Source organism: Furipterus horrens, unplaced genomic scaffold, assembly GCF_987537825.1.
Source record: "Furipterus horrens unplaced genomic scaffold, mFurHor1.1.pri manual_scaffold_8, whole genome shotgun sequence".
In the NCBI taxonomy this organism is placed as follows: domain Eukaryota; kingdom Metazoa; phylum Chordata; class Mammalia; order Chiroptera; family Furipteridae; genus Furipterus; species Furipterus horrens.
Window position 1 is genome coordinate 5,058,742 of NW_028327178.1, and position 19,340 is coordinate 5,078,081.

The window sequence follows — 19,340 nt, forward strand, 5'->3', positions numbered from 1 at the left end:
GAGGGCGCGGGGAGGAGTGGGGCTCAGAGACTGGGAGTGGCCGGTCTCACCTCCTCTGCCGCGTTTCTGTGCTGCCACCCGGGACGTCCTCTGTGAGCACGGCCGAGTGTCAGCACGTCCTAGGGGGGCTGCGCAGAGTCGGGTGCAGGCGTGCATGCCGGCAGGGGCTGGCCCGAGCGCCCTGCCCTGCCCTTCCGAGCGCTGTTGTCACGGAGGGGCGCCGTTCCTCAGCAGGAGCGGGGCCGGGCCCTCCAGTGTCCCCCAGATGCCCTGTCCCCTTCTGATCTTTGCGCAGCAGCTCTTCTGGTTTTGTTGTTATTTTATTAGTTACCTGCTGATTTCCGTGTGTGTTTGTCACCTTCGGTGTTAGCGCACTCATGTAACACCCAGCGTACGTCTCGGCTGCTCGGGTACTGCTTTCCCTTCTGTACATTCCTGTCGGGAGGTAACCCCAGCGCAGGGGCAGGAAGCAGCCACCTCCTGAATGCGCCCCCCGTTAACCACCATAGAGGCTCCGTCTGTAACGCACCTGACAGTCTCAGCCTGCTCTCAGTTAGCCGATACCCCCAACTCCCTGGCGGGGTGGGGGCTCCGCATCCTCCGTCTTCAGAGGAGGAAGCTGACTTCCCGGGGAAGGCGACGGCCTTGCCGCAGGGCCCTGGCGTGGTGGGGAAGGATGCGGGCGCGCAGGTGCTGGTGGACACCGCAGGCCCTGCCCTCGGCCTCTCCCTGCCGGGACACCTGGTCTGGGGTCGCGTCTGCGGATGTCCCGCCGCCCTCACGTAGGGAGTGGGGCACCTGTGAGAGGGTGGGTGCCGGGAGCTCAGACCCAGTCCTCGCGTGAACCCGGGACTCTGCGTTCTCTTTTTAACTCTTGGTAACGATGTTGTCATTGTTGGGTTTGGTTTTTCTGGTACCCTTCAATCATTTTGAAACCATAGCTACCAGCTGAAAAATTGTAGGCGGTCAGATCACTCACATGTCTGATCTTTGCAGTACGTGACGCTGAGAGAGAGGCCCGCCGTCCTCGTGTTCAAGGACGGAACCTACTTCGTCTATGACGGTGAGTCCCAGCGCTGGGCCGAGGCGCGGGGTCTCATCTGGGACGCCGCGGTGATGACACCTTCGCGAGCGGAACGGCTGCTCCCAGCGCCCGTCAGTTCCCTGACTGGCGCGCTTTTCTCTGCCTGCAACTGCAGTTCTTCCTCTTATGTTTTTGTTTCGGGTTTTTGGGGGGTTTTCGTGGTCAGGTCATTTGCTTTTGAGAGGTGAACCCTGTGCAATTTCTATGTGTTACTTTAAAATATTGCAAAATAAATTTTTAAAAAGTACTTTGCAGACACACACAAATGTGAAGAAATAAAACATCATTAAAGATGGTGACACCGGTGTCTCCTTCCCAACCTTTGTCTCCCCCTCCTGCACAGAAGCACCCCGTTCAGCATTTCTTCCTGGAAGCCAGTATCAGGCTGCTTTTTTAAATAGCTTTATTGTTTTAATCATATAACAGTAAAGAGGCTGCTGGAGTAAGAAACCCCTCGAGGCCTGCCCATCACCCAGGCTAGGCAGTGGCCAGGCCCTTCGCTGCGTTTGCTTCAGCGCGTGCTCTCCTTTGCGGGCGTGTGGGAAGCAGGGCCGATGCCCTTCCGTTACGAGCGCTTCGTCGCAGCCGCTGTAGAGAGCGGGCTGCTCCCGTCCGGGTGACCGCGTGCCGTTGCAGCACCGAACGGTGCTCAGTCGTCCCTGGGCGTCGTCAGGTACCTCCTCCCTCACTGCCTGCCCGGCGCCCGCGGGGCAGCGTAGAAACTCGCAGTGCAGAGTCGCCTGTCGCGAGGCCTCTGTGCTCCTGTGCGTTTGCCTCAGATGCGCCCCGAAAATGGAACTGAGGAAGTTACGATCATGATCCCGGTGTTTTATACATACGGTTCGAATAGAACACGCAAACGTTTAAAGGCATGTTGACTCTATAATGATCGACTATTTTTTTGTTTTTAAGAGTACAAGGACGGTGACTTGTCGTCTTGGATCAACAGGGAGAGGTTCCAGAATTATCTGACTGTGGACGGCTTCCTCTTGTATGAACTTGGAGACACTGGTACAAACATACACACAATTCTCTGTCACTCTATAGAATTTCTCGTTGATTGAGCACTTAAATCTGATCCTGTAGCAAATGCATTTTAAGTTCTATTTCATGATTTCATTTCTGCTTTAGACCTGAATATCGCTTCTCACTTACGAGAATATACATTAATATCGAAGCACGTAACTTTGTGGATCAGAGCTTAGCTAGAGAGGACTTACTGGTAGAGCTGAGAGCAGCAGGAAAGGGAGCCTGGATAATAAGGAAACGGGGAAGATGGCCAGCCAGGAAGCTCATCTTTGTAATAGGAGCTGAATAGAACTCATCCCGCCTTCAAAGCCTGCTTTAACTTGTGAGGGAAATACGGGTCCCCGACTGGCCTGGTGTCTTGAAGGTACAGGATTGGCAAGGATAGGCACAGCAGTAAATATAGACGCAGAAATGGAAGCTGTGAAAAGCTACCTATGTGATCTCTTAGATGGGTCGTACACAAATTATAGGAAGCTAACAGTGTAAGTTTTAGGAGGAAGTGTTGTGTGAATTTATCACAAGTTACAAACGAGAAAGAAATCGTGGTCACTGTTGCCACATTTGTTCCCCTCCATAACTTTACAGTGAGTGGGATGGAAGGACAGTTGCGGTGATAGAAAGGGAAAACCGAACGCTTCGTATTTCTTAAATAATGGGCGCGGAGTTTCCTCCTGACTCCCTGCTCCTGAATGTGACTAGGAACCCACGTTAGGAGCGTTCAGTGGGCCTGCCGTGGTCCGAAGCTCTGTCTGCGCGCTCACTGGCTCTGACTCTTGAGCCTGCCTGCCCTTTGGCGTCCTGTCTCGAGGCGTGTCTGCCGTTGCTTTGGCTTCCAGAGGGGGCTCGGAGTTGGGGTTCACGGGGATGCTGTGCAGGGAGGGAGGGGGTGCAGGAGCGCAGTCACTTGGCTTTCTGTGTGGTCATCCTGGGAGCCAGCGAGACCTGCAGGTGATGGGCCACCGCGGCTCCGCTCAGACAGCTTGTTCTCCAGATTCCTTGGAACGAAGCTGCCGTGGCAGCCACGGTCCCCGTGGTGTGTCGCCACAACCGCCCTCGTCGGTGTCGGGCCCGACTCGGCCATTCTGTCACCCGGCCTGGCTGCCTCCCACACGGGCCCCACACCGACTGCTGAATCTCGGTGGCTTCGGACACTGTGTCTTTCTCGGGAGCTCCGGGGCTGCCTGTTCTGGCTCCCGCCTGCGTCTGTGGCCCTCACGTCGTTCCCCCGCCTCCCGTCCCCGGCCGCGCTGGGTGTCGGTGTGCGGAAGAGCCTGTGCACCGCGCGGCCAGGTACCCCCACGCACCCTGTTTCCTTCGCACGGGGCTGTGGAGCTAACCCGTGCCGCGCGTCCGCCTGAGACCAGGCGCTGCTTCCTTAGGAAAAGGCTTTTGCTGAGCCCCTCTGACCACAGCCGTGGACTCCGGAACTCTGTAAAGCACATCCCTCCCTTCGGAGCTCCTCTGACCGAATCGCACGGGTTCGTGGGATCATCTTCCCTGCCAGACTGCCTTCCGCCCCTGCAGAGCAGTCTCTGCTGCTCACTGCGTCCCGGGGCGTGTGCTCGGGACGGTGAGACTCACCCGTGACGACTGCCTTCGTTGCCTGGGGAAGGGGCTCCGGGTGCGTAGGCGTTCTGAAAAAGAAGAAGAAAACGCTCTTGAAGTGCCTGAGAGTTACAGACGCACAACAGAAGCAGGGCATTGAATAGTGCAGTTTCAGGAGAGGGAAGAGTCGTTGTGAACTGACTTCCGGCTGAGGGTGAAGAGGCCAGATTGTGTGGCGTGAAAGACACATGGGAGGGGTGTGGAATCAGGGAAGGGACGTTAGGATGTGGGGATGATGCTGGGAGGTTGCAGATCTCGGCCCACATTTCTGCGCCTCCCCTGAGGCGGACACTGTCCCCATACTTCAGTGCACGCCATCTCAGTTACGTCTCCCAGTAGCTCCGAGAGGGATGCTGCTTTCTAACGTAAGTGAAGTTCCCTGAGGTGGAGTCCCACAGCGAATAGGTGACAGGACGTCACCGTTGTTCTCCTGGCCTGGCACAGGACACACACTGTGGCCACGCCGGCCTCCTGGAGGACATCAGGGGTGACTGACTCGTGTCCTGTGTGGGGTTATGTAACCATGAGTCAGTCTTACTGTACGTGTGATCAGTGGCAAGTAGCGACTGATGGTACCAAAGGGAACAGCAGTGTAAAAACTACTCTCTTACTGCATACCCTTTTTAAGTGTTTTTAATAGGTTATCACAGTTGTTCCGGTCCTTCCCCCTTCCCTCCAGCAATCCACCTCCCTTAGTTCGTCCATGGGTCATGCATGTAAGTTCTTCGGCTTCTCCATTTCCTTTACTGTTCTTGATTTCCCCCTGACTGTTCTGTTTCTACCAGTTACGCTTCTTGGTCCCTGCACCTTTTCCCCATTCTCCCCCTTTCCCTCCCCACTGACAACCCTCCATGTGATCTCCTTACCTATGATTCTCTTCCTTTTCTGGTTGGTTGCTTAGTTTTTGTTTGTTTGATTCAATTGTTGATAGTTGAGAATTTGTTGCCTTTTTGCTGTTCATAGTTTTGATATTCTTTTTCTTAAACAAGTTCCTTTAACCTTTCATATAATAAGGGCTTGGTGATGATGAACTCCTTTAGCTTCACTTTGTCTGGGAAGCACTTTATCTGCCCTTCCGTTCTAAATGATAACTTTGCTGGATAGAGTAATCTTGGTTGAAGGTCCTTGCTTTTCACCATTTTGAATATTTCCTGCCAGTCCCTTCTCACCTGCAAAGTTTCTTTTGAAGAATCAGCTGACAGGCTTATGGGAACTCCTTTGTAGGTAACTCTCTACTTTTTTCTTGCTGCTTTTAAGATTCTCTCTTTATCTTTAATGTCTGGCATTTTAATTATGATGTGCCTTGGTGTGGGCCTCTTTGGGTCTAGCTTGTTTGGGACTCTTTGCTCCCTGGACTTGTATGTCTAGTTCCTTTGCCAAATTAGAGATGTTTTCTTTCATTATTTTTTCAAATAAGTTTTAAATTTCTTGCTCTTCCTCTTCTCTTCTGGCACCCCTGTGATTCAGATGTTGGTACATTTGGAGATGTCCCAGAGGCTCCTTATACTAACGTCGTTTTCTAAATGATTTTTTCTTCTTGCTGTTCTGCTTGAATGCTTTTTTCTTCCTTATGTTTCTACTCACTGATTTGGATCCCAGCTTCATCTCCACTGTTGGTTCCTTATAGATTTTTCTTTATTTCATTTATTATAACCTTCATTTTTCCTGGGTCTTTTTTATGTTGTTGCCGTACTCAGTGAATTCTCTGAGCATCCTGATCACCAGTGTTTTGAACTCTGCATCTGATAGGTTGGCTAGCTCCATTTCATTTAGTTCTTTTTCTGGGGTTTGGTTCATTCCTTTCATTTGGGCCATGTTTCTTTGCCTCCTCAATTTGACAGCCTCCTTGTGTTTGTTTCTGTGCATTAGGTAGAGCTGCTTTGACTCCTGTAAAAGGCACCTGTAAACTGTGTGGGGCAGAGGCTTAGGTAATTGCCAGGGTGGGGCAACCCACTTCACTGTTCTGTGGCTCTTGTAGGGGAAGGTCTCAGAGAGGGGACAGTGCCACTGCCTGGCTTTTGGAGGTTTTCCAAGCACTCACCCCGTTTCTAGTCTCTTCACCCACTCCCCGTATGCAGCGGTGCCCTTCCAGTTGATGCTCTTGTGGTGAATCCCAGAGTGGGCGGGTTTGCATATATTTGAGTCCATGCAGGGCCTTTAAGTGGAGTTTTCCTAAAATCTGGCAGTTTCTTCTGCTGCCCCAACTCCCACTGGTTTTACAGCCAGAATTTATGATGATTTATCTTCCTGGCCCTTGAACCCTGGGCTCTGCGGTCTTGCCTGGGGCTGGACTTCCTCGCTCCCAAGGTATCCCTCCCAATTGTTACCCACCAGACTTGAATGTGGGACCACTGCCTCCCCACGCCACAGTGTGTCTTTTTGCCTCTCTGTCCTGTCCCCTCATCTCCACCCCTCCTACCCGTGTGGATGAACGTGGCTTCATTAAGTCCTTGGTTGGCGGGCTGCCATACAGTTCGATTTCCTGGCAGTTCTAGCTGTTATTTTACTTTAAAAAAATTTTTTTTTGAAATTTAATTGTAATTTCTTTTTAGTTGTGCAAGGAGATGAAGCATGTCTGCCTATGCCTCCATCTTGACCGGAAGTCTATACCACTATTTTAGAACCACAGAAATGAATAGTAAATGTGTTTGCCAACTTATTTCCTATGGTTTTTGCTTTTGACAAACCATTTACTTTAATCATTTTGTGGATATGTGAAAGAATACAATTTTTGTATAAGAATAGTTAAATATTCGCTGTCATTTACATTTTGAGGATGGGAGTTGATGGGGACCTTACTGCTTGGAGCTGACTCACTGCTTTTCTCTGCTGAGTATAACATGTAAGATTGTTGGAGTTGAATTCTAGAAGCAATGTTCACTAATTCTTGATTCACAGTTACAGTAATAACTGAAAAGTTTGTATAATAAGGGTTATTGAATTTAGATATGTCATTCTTAATTTCAGGAAAGCTTGTGGCTATTGCAGTTATTGATGAGAAAAATACATCAGTTGAACATACCAGGTATAGTGCCTTGAAATAGTTTTAAGCTTCAAATATCACCTAATTCAGACTTTACATGGCTTCAGATAAACTTAATATGGTATCTTTTACTGCAACAGATATTATAATTAACATATTTTTCAAGTGAAAAAAATGAAATATTCTTTTTTTATTTCTTCTTCTGCAGATTGAAGTCAATTATTCAGGAGGTGGCTAGAGAGTACAGAGATCAGTTCCACAGGTAGGTGCCGGCACCCTGGACAGTCCCCTTGTTTTCGTTTACCTGTGTTGTAACGCAGTAAATCGAAAGTCGTAGTGGTTCGGGCTTTCCAAGATGGTTCAGGAGCTGACGTGGATTTCTGTACGGCTTGTCTGGGCTTGACGTTTGGTGAAATGTCCCATCAACAGATGCGCATTATACATGCTTCTTGATGGGATTTGGGGAAAGTTTGTGGTAAGATGTGTACGTCTGCACATACGCTCATACATTTGAGATGAAGTCACATGAGCGATCGCAAGTCAGATAGACGTTGGTGCTTGTGACGGGGCTCAGAGAGTAACGGAACGCAGAAATCAGATCTTTTTGCCGTGTGCTTAAGTATTGTTTGTTTCTGACCCACGAGACAGCCAATATAAATGTGTTTTATTATCTAATTACTATTCCCTTTTTATTGACTCTTCTAATGATGTATTGATGATATATACTTGTATTTCTCCTGTTACATAGAACACAGCTGCTCAGCAGTTCTACTATAGAGAGTGTAATTTTCCTTAAACATGTTTGAGTTAGAAAAGCTTATATTGCCCTGCATTTTAAATACATATGGACAAAGTAGAACTATCTTAGAATTTGTTTAACTTTATTTATGTGTATTTGTATCTCAAAACCTGTAAGAATATACCCTCTTCTACAATTTTTGTGTGTGCTTTGTATATAAAATGTTTAGTGTTTACATGCTTACCAAGTTCAGTTCTGTTTTTACATTAAATATTGCTTTCTTTCTCTTTTTTTTTCCCTTTGCTTGCTGTTGGCTAGGGATTTTCAGTTTGGACATATGGATGGGAGTGACTATATAAATGCCTTGCTGATGGAGTAAGTGCTAAATGACTAAATGACTTCACTATCAATTCTATCAGTTTTTTAAAATTTGTGTCTGAGACAGACAGAAGGACTGATAGCTGAAAAGAGCAAACGTTTGGTGTGTGTATGATCCGGACATTCTGCCGTTAAATGTATTATTTCAGTTACTAAATCTATATTTACAACTTTCATATTGTTCTACACTAAAAGAATGTGTCCACGTTCAGTTAATTATATTATTTTGAAGAGATGTTCAGAAACTCATAAATTTTGTAGTTTTTGTTTCATACGCACCTTACCTTAAGTTCAGTTTTAATGTTTGAGTTTAAGTAGAAAATTTTTAATATCCAAGAATTAATTGCTATCCTAGAAGAATTTATTTCAACAGACTAAAATAACGTTACAGGAAAAATATGCAGATTTCATCGATTACATTTATGATGTCAAGTTCCGATTTGTCACTTCGTGAGGTTGATGCTAGGGTCATTTGCCACACCTGTACCGAGTTAGGACATCCCAACTAAGAACGTGCTCGGTCCTGCGTTTGCCACTGTTGCTACAAAGAAATGAGTGACTTAGAGTCTCTGTCTTCAAACGCTGAGAGTACTCTGGGTAAGGCTGCAGGATTATCCCAGAAAAGGCCTGTGTGGTGGAGGGTTCTGGAAACAGAGAGAGAGAGAGAGAGAGAGAGTCAGAGACACACACACCGCCACCGCCACCGCCACCACCACCACCCAGCCGAGTGGCGAGTGCAGTGGGGCTGTTCCAGGCAGCGCACAGGGCACGCTGAGGCGGCCGCGGACTGGCTGCTCGGGAGCGGGGTGCGGCTTGGACGAACCCCGGCGTGAAGATGGGGCAAGCTCCCTGCGGGCAGGCGCGCCTGTCCAGGGGCGGCAGGGACGGGCGCCGAGCGCTGCTCTTCTCTCGCTGTGCTCAGCAGCTCGGAGGGAGCAGATGCCCTCATTTACGCATTGACGCAGGGCGTCGGGGTCGTCTTCCGTTTTCCAAATAAAAACCAGACTTACATACTCAAAGGGGCCTTCACAGTTTTCAATGAAAAGCCTAAAATTGCACAGTAGTAAGTTGTTTTCATTTATAGTCAACTTATTATCCTTATCCCAATTTGAGAGGGTTTACCAGAGATGCAAAATGCCAGGATAATATGTAATGAAGAAATCAAGACAAAGGAAAATAAAATAAAGAATCTATACTATTATTAAATGTACTTGAAAAATTGGGCCCTGAATTTTTAATAACACGAAAGAGAGAAGAAAAAAAAACGCTGTTTGCATGTCTCATTGCCTGTAAAATAACTTGCCTAAAGGGGTGTTGTCGACCTTGTAGGAACCAAAGATAAACTGCCGTGCAGTATTGTTTCATAAAGGGTGATACTCTGTAATAGAAATACATTTTGAATACGATATTTAATACATATGTATGTTAAACACACATACACATATATATATATATATATTAGGGACTTCGATACTGCCATTTCTCGTAACAGCTTTCTAGGCAAGCCAGTATATTGGTTCCGTTAAACAGTGTTTGCAGGCGCCTGAAGCAGTGGGGTCCAATGAGCACTTGCCCGACCCCGGATAATTCCCAGGACATGCAGAGGTAGATAGATGTTCCTTCGCAGTGTTTCTAATGTGCATGGTGAGGTAGGAGCATTTCTGAGCTCAGTTATGGGCGGAGAACAACAATATCTACCGCCAATCCCTTCTTTGTAGTTTGTGATGTTATTTTTTTATTTTTATTCATATTTTTGGGATTTTTTTCTTTTTGAGAGGAGAGAGAAGGCATGTAGGGATGGCTATTTAACAGTAATTGCAAGTCCTTACTGAGCATTCGGCTGTGGCCGAGCCTGTACGGAGTGGGCAGTGTGTGTGTTCTGACTTTCGGAGTAGCTCTGGAAGGTGTAAGCACTACTCTGATCTCCATTTTCTGTGGGTAAGGCCATTCAGATTTCTTAGAAGAAACTCAGAGGAGTTAAATAACGTGCCAAAGGCTGCCAATGAGCGAGGTAGGGGCCAGTTCTCAGTCAGCTCCTCCTGCTCCAGGGGCTCTTAACTACTGCAGCGCTAGTATGGACAGATAAGGGGGGGTTTATAGGTATCGATGCCTGAAATAGCTTCCCACAGGCTCCTCTGCCCATGTGCTGGGCCCCGCCCCGTGCCACGGGGTCCTGGGAGTTCAGAGAACTTGGAGCGGTGCTTACTGAACGTGTGTGAGACGTGCAGGGTGCTGCGCTGAATGCTTCACCTGGAGCTTTTTCGTGGGATTCTGTAGCAAGATAGGTACCCCCTACACCTCCTATGCATTCATGTATTAAAAGCATCAAGCTTAAAACACCAGCTACGGGAAAGCCGCTCTCTGTGTCCAGCTCCCTGCATGCCATTTCCCCGAGGTTGGGGGGGGGGGGGGTTGCCCAACAGCGAGGAGCAATAGTACCCAGAAACTGATACTTCGTACATACTAATTTTCATCCTTTAATTGTGAGAACTCAGCTGGCTTATAGAGTATGTTAGACTGTTTTTCACAGACTCTTAATGTAGCTGTCTTTTAAAATAGGTGCACATTTGAGGTTTTCTTCATGCAGGCCCAAGGAGGCCGAGCTTCCTTGTCGCTCCCTCTCTTTGTAATTATAGTTACTGATATGTAATGTAACGAAGTATCAGTGTTCATCTGTGCGCGTAACGTGTGCTCTGATTTCTTTATTTTTCTATTCGCAGTGAATTGGAAGTCCCGACTGTAGTTGTACTGAATACCTCAAACCAGCAATACTTCCTACTCGACAGACAGATTAAGAACACAGAGGACATGGTCCAGTTCATCCACGGCGTTCTGGACGGCACCGTGGAGGTACGCTGTTCCCTTGCATTTCAGCGGGCGCCGGGCGGCGGGGCGCAGAAGGAGCCCTTGCCTCGTGGTTCTGGAAGGGAGAGTCAGCCTCCGCCGGGGCGTGGGGCCGGCCGCCCCTCCATGCCTCGTTTCTCCCACGTTGGGGACCCCTAGCAGGTTCCTTTGTGGCAGAGGCATTCTGGGCTGTCGCAAGGACTGGGAGGGGCCCCTGGCAGCAGAGCTGGGTGCAGGGATGCTCACGTCCGCGGGGCGCAGAGCTGCCCTGGCGCGACCTCCCCTGGTGCCCAGCCCGCCCCGGAGTCCAGGGTCCGGTCGGGTGGAGTTGCCGAGACTGGTTTCCGAGGACGCCTGTGACTGAGACCAGGGCTCCTAGAGAAGCGGGACTGTGCTGAGACTCAGAGCCACAGGGGAGGCTTCCAGATCCCGTAAAACAGTCCTCAGAAATAAGGAACGGCAGTTTGCCTTCCTCCTCTTTTCTGTAAATCTCCCCGCGGTGCTTTTAGACTGCCGCCACTCGTGGCAGGGGCCCGTGACGCCCCGGTCTGCTTCAGCAGGCGGAAGCGGAGCCTCCGCGAAGGCGAGTCCTCTTGTGGCCCTTGCTCCACTGTCCGCAGACTGTGTGTGGAGGTTGGCTCCCGGCGTGACAAGGATTGCTGCTTTGGAAATCACAGAGTAGGGGTCTTACGCTGGTGAAAGTAGCACCTGCGTGTGCGTGAGAGCCCTGCTCTTTGCGGGTGAGGGAAACCCGGCTCAGACCGTTGGTCGGCACGGAGGTCTCACGGCTCAGGTCGCCGAGAACCTCCAGGACTGGGGCGGACTTTGGGACGGCTGGGTGCAGGCATTTCATCGACTGTCACCAGGGACTTTTCCATCTCTGGCTTCCAGCGTTTTGTTTCTTTTTCTTTTTTTTTTTTTTTTTGAGCTTCATCCTCGGGGAGGCTCTGTGTGCACAGTAGCAGGCACACATGCAGCATCTAGGGCTGAGCAGGGTGGGCAGCTCAGGCTGCGCCACCTGGACCGGCGTGGGCTCTGGGGACACGCTTCCCCGGGGAGTGAGTGTCCACCCAGGGTGCGGGGGAGCCCCATCGGGCCCTTCCACGTGCTGCTTGCAGCCTGTCCCCGACCCTGGACCAGCAGGTGGTTGAGATGATGTGACAGAAAGATGGAAGTAATAGTACTTAAATTAACGCCGTAACTGTCTTTTCCTGTTCCATTTAAGGCCCAAGGAGGTGATAGCATTTTGCAGAGATTGAAGAGAATGGCGTTTGATGCCAAATCTACTATCATGGTAAGTTTGTCTAATTTCATTACTAATTGGCAATATATAGATAGCTATATTGGTTCTTTATGTCTAACTAGGGTAGAATCTGAGGTTTGAAAGGATTGGATAAAAATAGGTTTTTAATTTGCAAGGTAAGAACAAGTGTATTTATGTTAAGAAATCGTGATCACCGGGTGGGAATTGTTTCTCTGATTCTTCCTTTCCTTACGATTCGTGAGCACCTGGAATTCTGGGTCAGTTAACGTCACAACCTGACTCCAGGCGGCTTTCTGTCTCTCTCCTGGTCTGTCCCCTCCTGTCCTCGGGTCGGAGCCCTTCCTGCCGAGAATGCTCGGAAACCTTTCCCACTGTCCCGGCTGGTGCCCCCCGTGGGTATTTCCATCCCCTCTGCCCCAAAGCAGTCGTCGGAGTCGCAGCTGGCCTGCCGCTGGTGGGAAGTGCGTGTTCCTGACCCTGCGCCCTGCGCCCTCCGGTTTATCGGCGACCCTCTCTCCTTCCTGTCGGCACCAGCACGACTGGCGTCAGCCCTTCCCGGGGGCCGTCCTGCCTGCCACTTGCTGCCCCTCACTGGGCGCCAGCGCCGTGAGCCCCTTCCCTGGGCTGCACAGCGGAGCCCCGGGCGTCTCTGATGCCCCCCGCTCGGTCTGCGGCGCTGCCGGGGCCGCCCCGGGCTTCCTGCCGCTCCCCCCGTGCGCTGGGCGCTGCCCCGGGCTCAGTCCTGCTCACGCTCCGCCGCCGGCACCTGCCTCTGTGCTCCCCGCCCACAGTGACCTGCGCGCCCCGCGTCGGTCCCCGTGCACCGCAGGAGTTAAGTCACAGCCCGTGGGGTGTACTGTCATGAAAGCCCTACCCAGGGAAATCGCTTTTCCTGTTCTGGGAGCCGAGGGGGCAGCCTGTGGACTGAGGGAAGTTACCGAGTTAGCGTGGCTTCCCCACTGACCAGCTAGGTACACGTCATGGGGGGAGAACGTGCATGCCTTCGTGGTACGTGGCCAGCGCGCGCGGGGAGCACTCCTGCGGCCCCGGGCGCGACTCCACGCAGGCACACGGGTCGGCGCGCGCGGAGCCCCGCGTGGTTCATGTGAGGGATGGAGACGTCCCTGGGAAGGGCTGCAGAGCGTTCGGGGCCTGTGTGTACGGCCAGTGGCTGTTTACACGCACACACACGTGTGCACACACACAGCGTATGAAACCCCTGTCTCACCCTGTCTCTGACGCGCTGGCCCCCGCGCAGACAGCGCCGCGAGCGGGCGGGGCGCAGCCGGGACAAGGCCCGTGTGTCTGCGGCCCGTCCTGCCGCCCCGCGCTGAGCCGCCCGCCTCTCCCCGCCTCTCTCCGCAGTCTGTGTTCAAGAGCTCCCCAGTCATGGGCTGCTTCCTCTTCGGCCTGCCCCTGGGCGTCATCAGCATCATGTGCTACGGCATCTACACGGCGGACCCCGACGGCGGCTACGCGGAGGAGCGCTACGAGGTGGCCGCGGGCGGAGCGGAGGGCCAGGGCGCGGCCGAGGCCGTGCCTGCCGGGCCGGAGCCCAAGGACGTGCTGGAGAAGAAGACGGACTGAGACTGCCCTAGGGGTTCACGTTACTGCAGAGTCTATTTATTGGATTAGACATTCAATCATGACCGCTACAGAGGACGAGTTATTTGTATTTTGCTAATATCAACTGCATGGATTAAAGTAGTTCTTTGTAAATGGGGAGCTGTTTGGAGCGGAGAGAGGAAATGTTCGTCTAGAACAAAAAATACTCCCCTGAAGTTCACCTCCTAGGTGTTACCACGGGTCGGTTCTCCGTGCACGTGTCTCCGTCGGAGCGTTCGGTGCCAGAAGTGAGACGCCTGGGTAGGATACTGTGAGTTGGCCAGGCAGGCAGAGGAAACATGTTTGGTAGAGAAAACAGTGCTCCCCCCCCTTCCATCATTCTCCTCTTACATTTTGAATAAAATTTATATGGACAAAATGAAGTCTCTACAATGTAGGCACTTTAAGGAGAACTAATAACCTTCCACAGATCAAATTAAGATAATGAAATTTTAAAAATTTGGTTTTATATAGCATAGCAATTTTATTTTGTTATTTTTTAAAGGAGAGGAAACGTTACTTTTTAACTTTACACTTAGTTGCATTATAGAAAGTCCATGTTGGCCTGTGTAGTGGCAGAAATAGTCTTATGTTTCGTCCTTGCAACATAGCCAGGTGTACTTGGAGCAGGGATTTCAGATGCAGCGCGGGGACCCTGCTAGCAGGCAGGGGAGGCCGTTGTCATTCCTGCCCCACTTTGGCCAGATCAGCCTGCTTTATTCCCCTGTTTTCTACGTTGCGAATCTCTTCTAAAACTGTCCTTTGATAAATAGCCCCTGTAATATGTATCATAGTTTATGTTTACGGCATGGTAACTTTGTGGCAGCTTCTCTAATGGGCATATGGGTGTGTGCGTATGCACACACACACATGTAGAAAATTTATCGGCATACATCTGCTCTGTGATGTTACGGGCGCATCTGTGTTCATAAGGAGTAATGAGGGGCACAGGGGCCTGCCAGCAGAGCCTGGGCAGTGACCAAAGCGCTCGGCCTGGCAGCCCTGCCACCAGCCCCTGCCCCCTCTGAGGCGGCAGCGGAGGGGCTCGATCCCGAGTGTGCGTGAAACCTGGTAGTGTCTCAGCAACAGCTTGGTAGATGCCCGTTGGGGATGAGTCTGTCTTTAGCTAACGTTAGGGTATTTGTTCAGTGGCTTTTCCTTGGGCGACTTCATTGTGTCACTGAGTTATCTAATATGGAGAAATTTAGTAAACATTTAAAGATAAGTAATTTGTGGTCCTGATACTGAAGCTGCTCCGGGCGTGCGGCCCAAGGACAGCCACTGGCCATTGCTGATGCCGCGCCGGGCACCGCCAGGCCGAGACTGCACCTCGGGTCCTCGGGGGTTGCTGGTCCTTGTTTGACGGGGTCCACATACGTAGTATGTAGGACTGACGGAGTCTTAATGTTTGGCACCCTGTTACATGTTAAACAACGAGTCCCGTGTGCAGTCCCAGGGGACTTCAGAACATGCTAGAATGCCCTGTTCTTGAGTGGACACTGGGGCCGATGCCGCTCCTTTGCCCGGTCGGTCCCTCCAGCGGGCAGAGGGACACTTTCAGGAGGGGCGTGCAGACGCCCCTGGGGTCAGGCTGGCCCGCTCACCGCGTCGCAGCCTCACCAGGGAGCCCGAGCCCAGCCGCTGCCCGCGCCCGCAGGGAATGACAGAACCGGCCGCCGCTTTCCTGCATGTGTGTCGCCGTCCGCTGTCCCTCACCTGCACGTTTCGTCTTCTCTCGAGCGTCGGGTGGAAGAGCTCAGGAGGGAAACGTAAGACGGCTGACGCGCCATGTGCCCCCACAAGCTTAAGTCCAGGGACTCTGTCCTCTGAGACGTTCCTGCCTTTGGCTCTGCTCCCTTCTGATGACCGTGGTGTGGCGTTGCCTGGTGCGTCCGGTGGGACAGCGGATGTGTGGGTGGCTCGTACGTGAATCATTGATTTCTTCCTTTCTGTATTCATACTTTGCTTTTTACGTGTCTTCAGGATATTGTCAGACTCTTCACGAAACACACTGAGATTGTCCCTCACTGGTTTGCTTTCCCTTCCACGTGAGGTCAGAGCTTAGGGGGAATGGTCTTTCACTTCGGGAAGAAAAGACTTGAGAGTAAAGGCAGCTTTCCGAAGGCATCTTGTGGAAGAACAGAGTGCATCCTAATGTAGAGGTGGGTGTTACTATCACTACGTGTCACCAGAGGGCGCATCCTTCAGCCTGTTAGTCTTCGCCTTCTCTGGGGGTTGCCGGGAAGCTCTGTCGCCAGCCTCTGCTCTCCAGGGCCTGCCGTGCTTGCTGGTGCTCGGTCTGGCGCTCAGACCTGTTCAGAGAATCTTCAGACGGAAAGTGTGTGTGTTCAGTCAGCCCGCACACCCCGCTGTAGCTCGCAGTCCCGTTTGTCTGTCTGGCTGTGTGCTGGACTATTTCTCCAGTGTCGCTGCCTTCTGAAACTCCCGTGAGGTGGATCAGATCTGGACTCAGCGTTGCCGTCACCAGTTCTGCTTCCTGGCACCCGATCCACCAGGACTATCAGGAGCCAGTGCCTAGAGGCTGAAGGAAGAGCTTATACGAGAAATTAAATAATTAGCTCTACCATTTTTATTTAGTGGATTTTTGGTGTTTTTTGTGTTTTGTGTTCAGGGTTTTGGGGGCTTGTTTGTTTTGATTGGGCAAATTAATTTAAATATGTATAGTCATCATTGCTTCAATATGATATGGAGGTAGAACGGGGACATCACTCAACTGTTCTTAGGCAGAAATTGTTCAAGTGAACTGCTGTGGGGTGTGGAGACTTTCAATTAATTGGTGGGGTTAGGTTTGCTATTTTATTTTTATAAATATCTATTTTTTCTGAATGGGTCTTGAGTTCAAGAGCGCGCAGTTTTCTACTTCGGGCTAATCTATAAAGGTTTTTTGGAAGTCTGTATTACTAGCTGAATCTTGATATCCTGCCTTAGGGCACCAATTGTAAACCTTTGTTTTTCTAAAATAAATTAATTGAAAACACGAACTCATTTATTTTTACTATTTATCTTTTGTTCTTTTGGCACATGGATAATACTCTGCAAAGAGGACAGCTAAGGCTGACCTTCCACAAAGCGTTTCTTTTTTCCCCCTTTTATTAACTTGTAAGTGGTTTGTAATAATAGACAGTTTTACGGTTTGAGTGCACTTGGGAAACAGAACAGTCTAAGGAAGAGCCTGAGAGTCACGGGTTTGGTCCCTTTTGTATTTCTCAAACCCGATTATTTTTCATTGTTAAGGATAGCATGTGAAGTTAGAATATTATTAGATCTGGGTCCTTGATCAACGACTGGATTATGGTCTTGGGCACAGTGCAGCCCCCCACCCTTGCCCTGTCCCATCGTGGAATGGGACGCTAAAGCCTCAAAATCTACTTTTTAAAAATAGCTTTGAATGGGGAAGAGTCCGTTATGAAAAGACAGCAGTCCACACATGTTAATTCTTACATTTATGTCTCACGCGCTCTATAACGTGAACATACCTGAAGGAGCCTTGCTCTGGCAGAGCAGTACCAGCCGCAGAGTCGGCCCCACTCAGCCTGCGCACGCGCACGGGGCCGCTGGTGGCAAGACGGATGGAGCGTGTTCAGCTGCGCGTAAACCCCATGGGAGCGCACGGCGGCCGCGCGGTGCGGGGAGGCCCGGTGTCCCCGCCCGGGTCCCAGGCCGGCTTCATCCCTCACCTGCGTTGAGGGGAAACAATCTCTACCGCTGTTCGTGGTGTGGGAAGCACGCCTCCTCCGTCGCCGGGTCTGCAGGTAAGAGTGTACGTAGCACGTGAGGCGCATTTCGCACACGACTGGCCTGTGGTAACAGCTCCAAAATTATAGCACTTCTTTATCCTACTGAGTGCATGTCTCTACTGCATTAGAATTCATATAAAAGCAAGCGTGTAAAGGATGTAAGATCCCAACGTTATCATTTGCTCGGCCTCTATGACTTAAAAGTGCTTACATTTTGGATAGAAATGAAGAAGTTATTTCTTTAACATTGAAATTACAGTTACAAATATTTGGGTTCACAAATATTTCTGAAAATCCTTTGAGTTGGGGGCTTCTAACAAACATGAATAAGCTCAAGCAGGTGTAGGTGTCCGGTGGGGTCGTCGGTGTGTGTGAAGAGCTTAGCTGGTTGGAAGTGTGCCTTAGATCTGGAATGTTAGTGGGTATGGATTTTCCTGCGCGTCTTTCTGACGGTAGTGATAAGCCCTCAGCCTTCTCCTACAAACAGAAAGCTGTTTCAACAACCAGCGAAAAAGTGCCAATTATTCCCTTGCGGTTTATTTTTGCAGCGTGCATGGAACGTCTTCTGTGCGCCAAGGGCACAGGCAGTCGCAGTCTCTGCCCTCTGGCAGGTCTCAGGCCATGTCCCCACTACTCAGGTTTTTCTTAAAAGGCCCAGTGGCAAGCCGCCTGCTTTTCTGTTCTTCTGTCTTAGTCTCCCTTCTCCTAGGACGTTCTCCAACATCAAAGTGTTGCTCTTAGATCTTCGGGGTCTGTGGAACTCAGAGGGTAAGAGGCCAGGATGCCACAGAACATGTCAGCTTTCTTCCAATGCGTGGAGGGGTCAGGTTTCCTCAGCGCTGTGACCGCAGTGCGGGTGGATGCGGAACACAGTTCAAGGTGAGGGGAAGCCCAACAAAGGGGTCCCCAGGTAGGATGGGCTGGCCTGGGAGGCCCAGAGGCCCCACGCTGAAAACGTTTAGACGTAAGCAGGATGTCCCTTCCGTATGAAGTTTCGTCCTGAGAGGAAGATCCTGTGAGGCCATAAATGTGAGGTTCAAAGCCATCCTCTGCCCATGTCAGCGACGGTCTCTTCTCTTTCCGACAAGAAGATCCAGAACGTTTCCATCCAGCTTTTATGTAGTTGGGTGGAAGAAGCCTTAAGGGGAACTGAAAACTGTAGAGGAAACAGGAGACTTTCCCTTCCCACTTCTTTCCACAGGACTCTGACATCGCTGTCCGTTACTGTTGGCACATGTTTTAGAGATCTTGGTGGATCCACTAACTGACCGCATGGGTAGCTTGCGTTTATTTTTTATTTTTACTTTTTCTTCCCATGCTTTAAATCCCCACTCAGGTTCTCAATCCTCCGATAGAGGGAGCCTGTGAAACCCTGGGCCTCCACCCTCGACCCCAATAAATGCAGCCCCCCAGGCCAGGCCTGTGTGCTCCCCTACTCGGGACCTTGCGGGGTGCGCCCTGGCCGACCTTGTGTGCTCCCAGGCCTGTCAGTAATGAACTCTTCAACGGTTCCCAGTGGTTACCCCCGGAGGGTGTCCCAGGAGGCGACAGGAACTGTCCCGTAGATCCAGCTGTAACACTAGTCAGGAGAGGAGGAGTCTGTGGGACGCTCGGCAGGCCCAGGGGAACTGCTCTTCCCTCGGACTCGGGTCCTGTGGACCCTCCGGGCTTTCCCCAGGTCACCGTATCATTCACGCCTTTACTAACTATCCTGTCGGTTAGACCTCCGGGGCCTCCGGCTCTCCCTAACGCCCGTACTCAGGTGCTTTATTTTTTATAAGCACTTTTTCTTATAACTATATATCCATGGCTTGCTGCCTGCCTATTCCTTCAAATACTAAATATAGGCTCTGAATGGTCAGAGACACACACACACACACACACCTGCCAAGGCCATATTTCCAGTTCTTAAAACGCCCTTGGCATGAAGTGTGCATCCAATAAATATTTGTAGAATAAGTGAACGAGTTAAGTGAATATATTTATACAATGATGTATTTATCACCAGTCCATTAAGATTTGAAGGTTTCTGATATTTTTAAAAATCCAAA

The 19,340-nt window shown here is 50.5% G+C and overlaps 1 protein-coding gene across 1 annotated transcript in view; it reads left to right on the plus strand.

Moving 5' to 3' along the window:
- TMX3 (thioredoxin related transmembrane protein 3) overlaps window positions 1–13,910 on the plus strand; it is a 32,792-nt gene extending 18,882 nt beyond the window's left edge. Inside the window, exons 9-16 of the mRNA XM_090285399.1 lie at window positions 997–1,063; window positions 1,997–2,095; window positions 6,686–6,743; window positions 6,910–6,963; window positions 7,759–7,815; window positions 10,539–10,668; window positions 11,888–11,956; window positions 13,292–13,910. Of these exons, the coding sequence (XP_090141525.1) occupies window positions 997–1,063; window positions 1,997–2,095; window positions 6,686–6,743; window positions 6,910–6,963; window positions 7,759–7,815; window positions 10,539–10,668; window positions 11,888–11,956; window positions 13,292–13,513 (756 nt within the window). The 3' untranslated portion in view covers window positions 13,514–13,910. The remainder of the gene's footprint in view (window positions 1–996; window positions 1,064–1,996; window positions 2,096–6,685; window positions 6,744–6,909; window positions 6,964–7,758; window positions 7,816–10,538; window positions 10,669–11,887; window positions 11,957–13,291) is intronic.
- The last annotated feature ends 5,430 nt before the right edge of the window (window positions 13,911–19,340 follow it).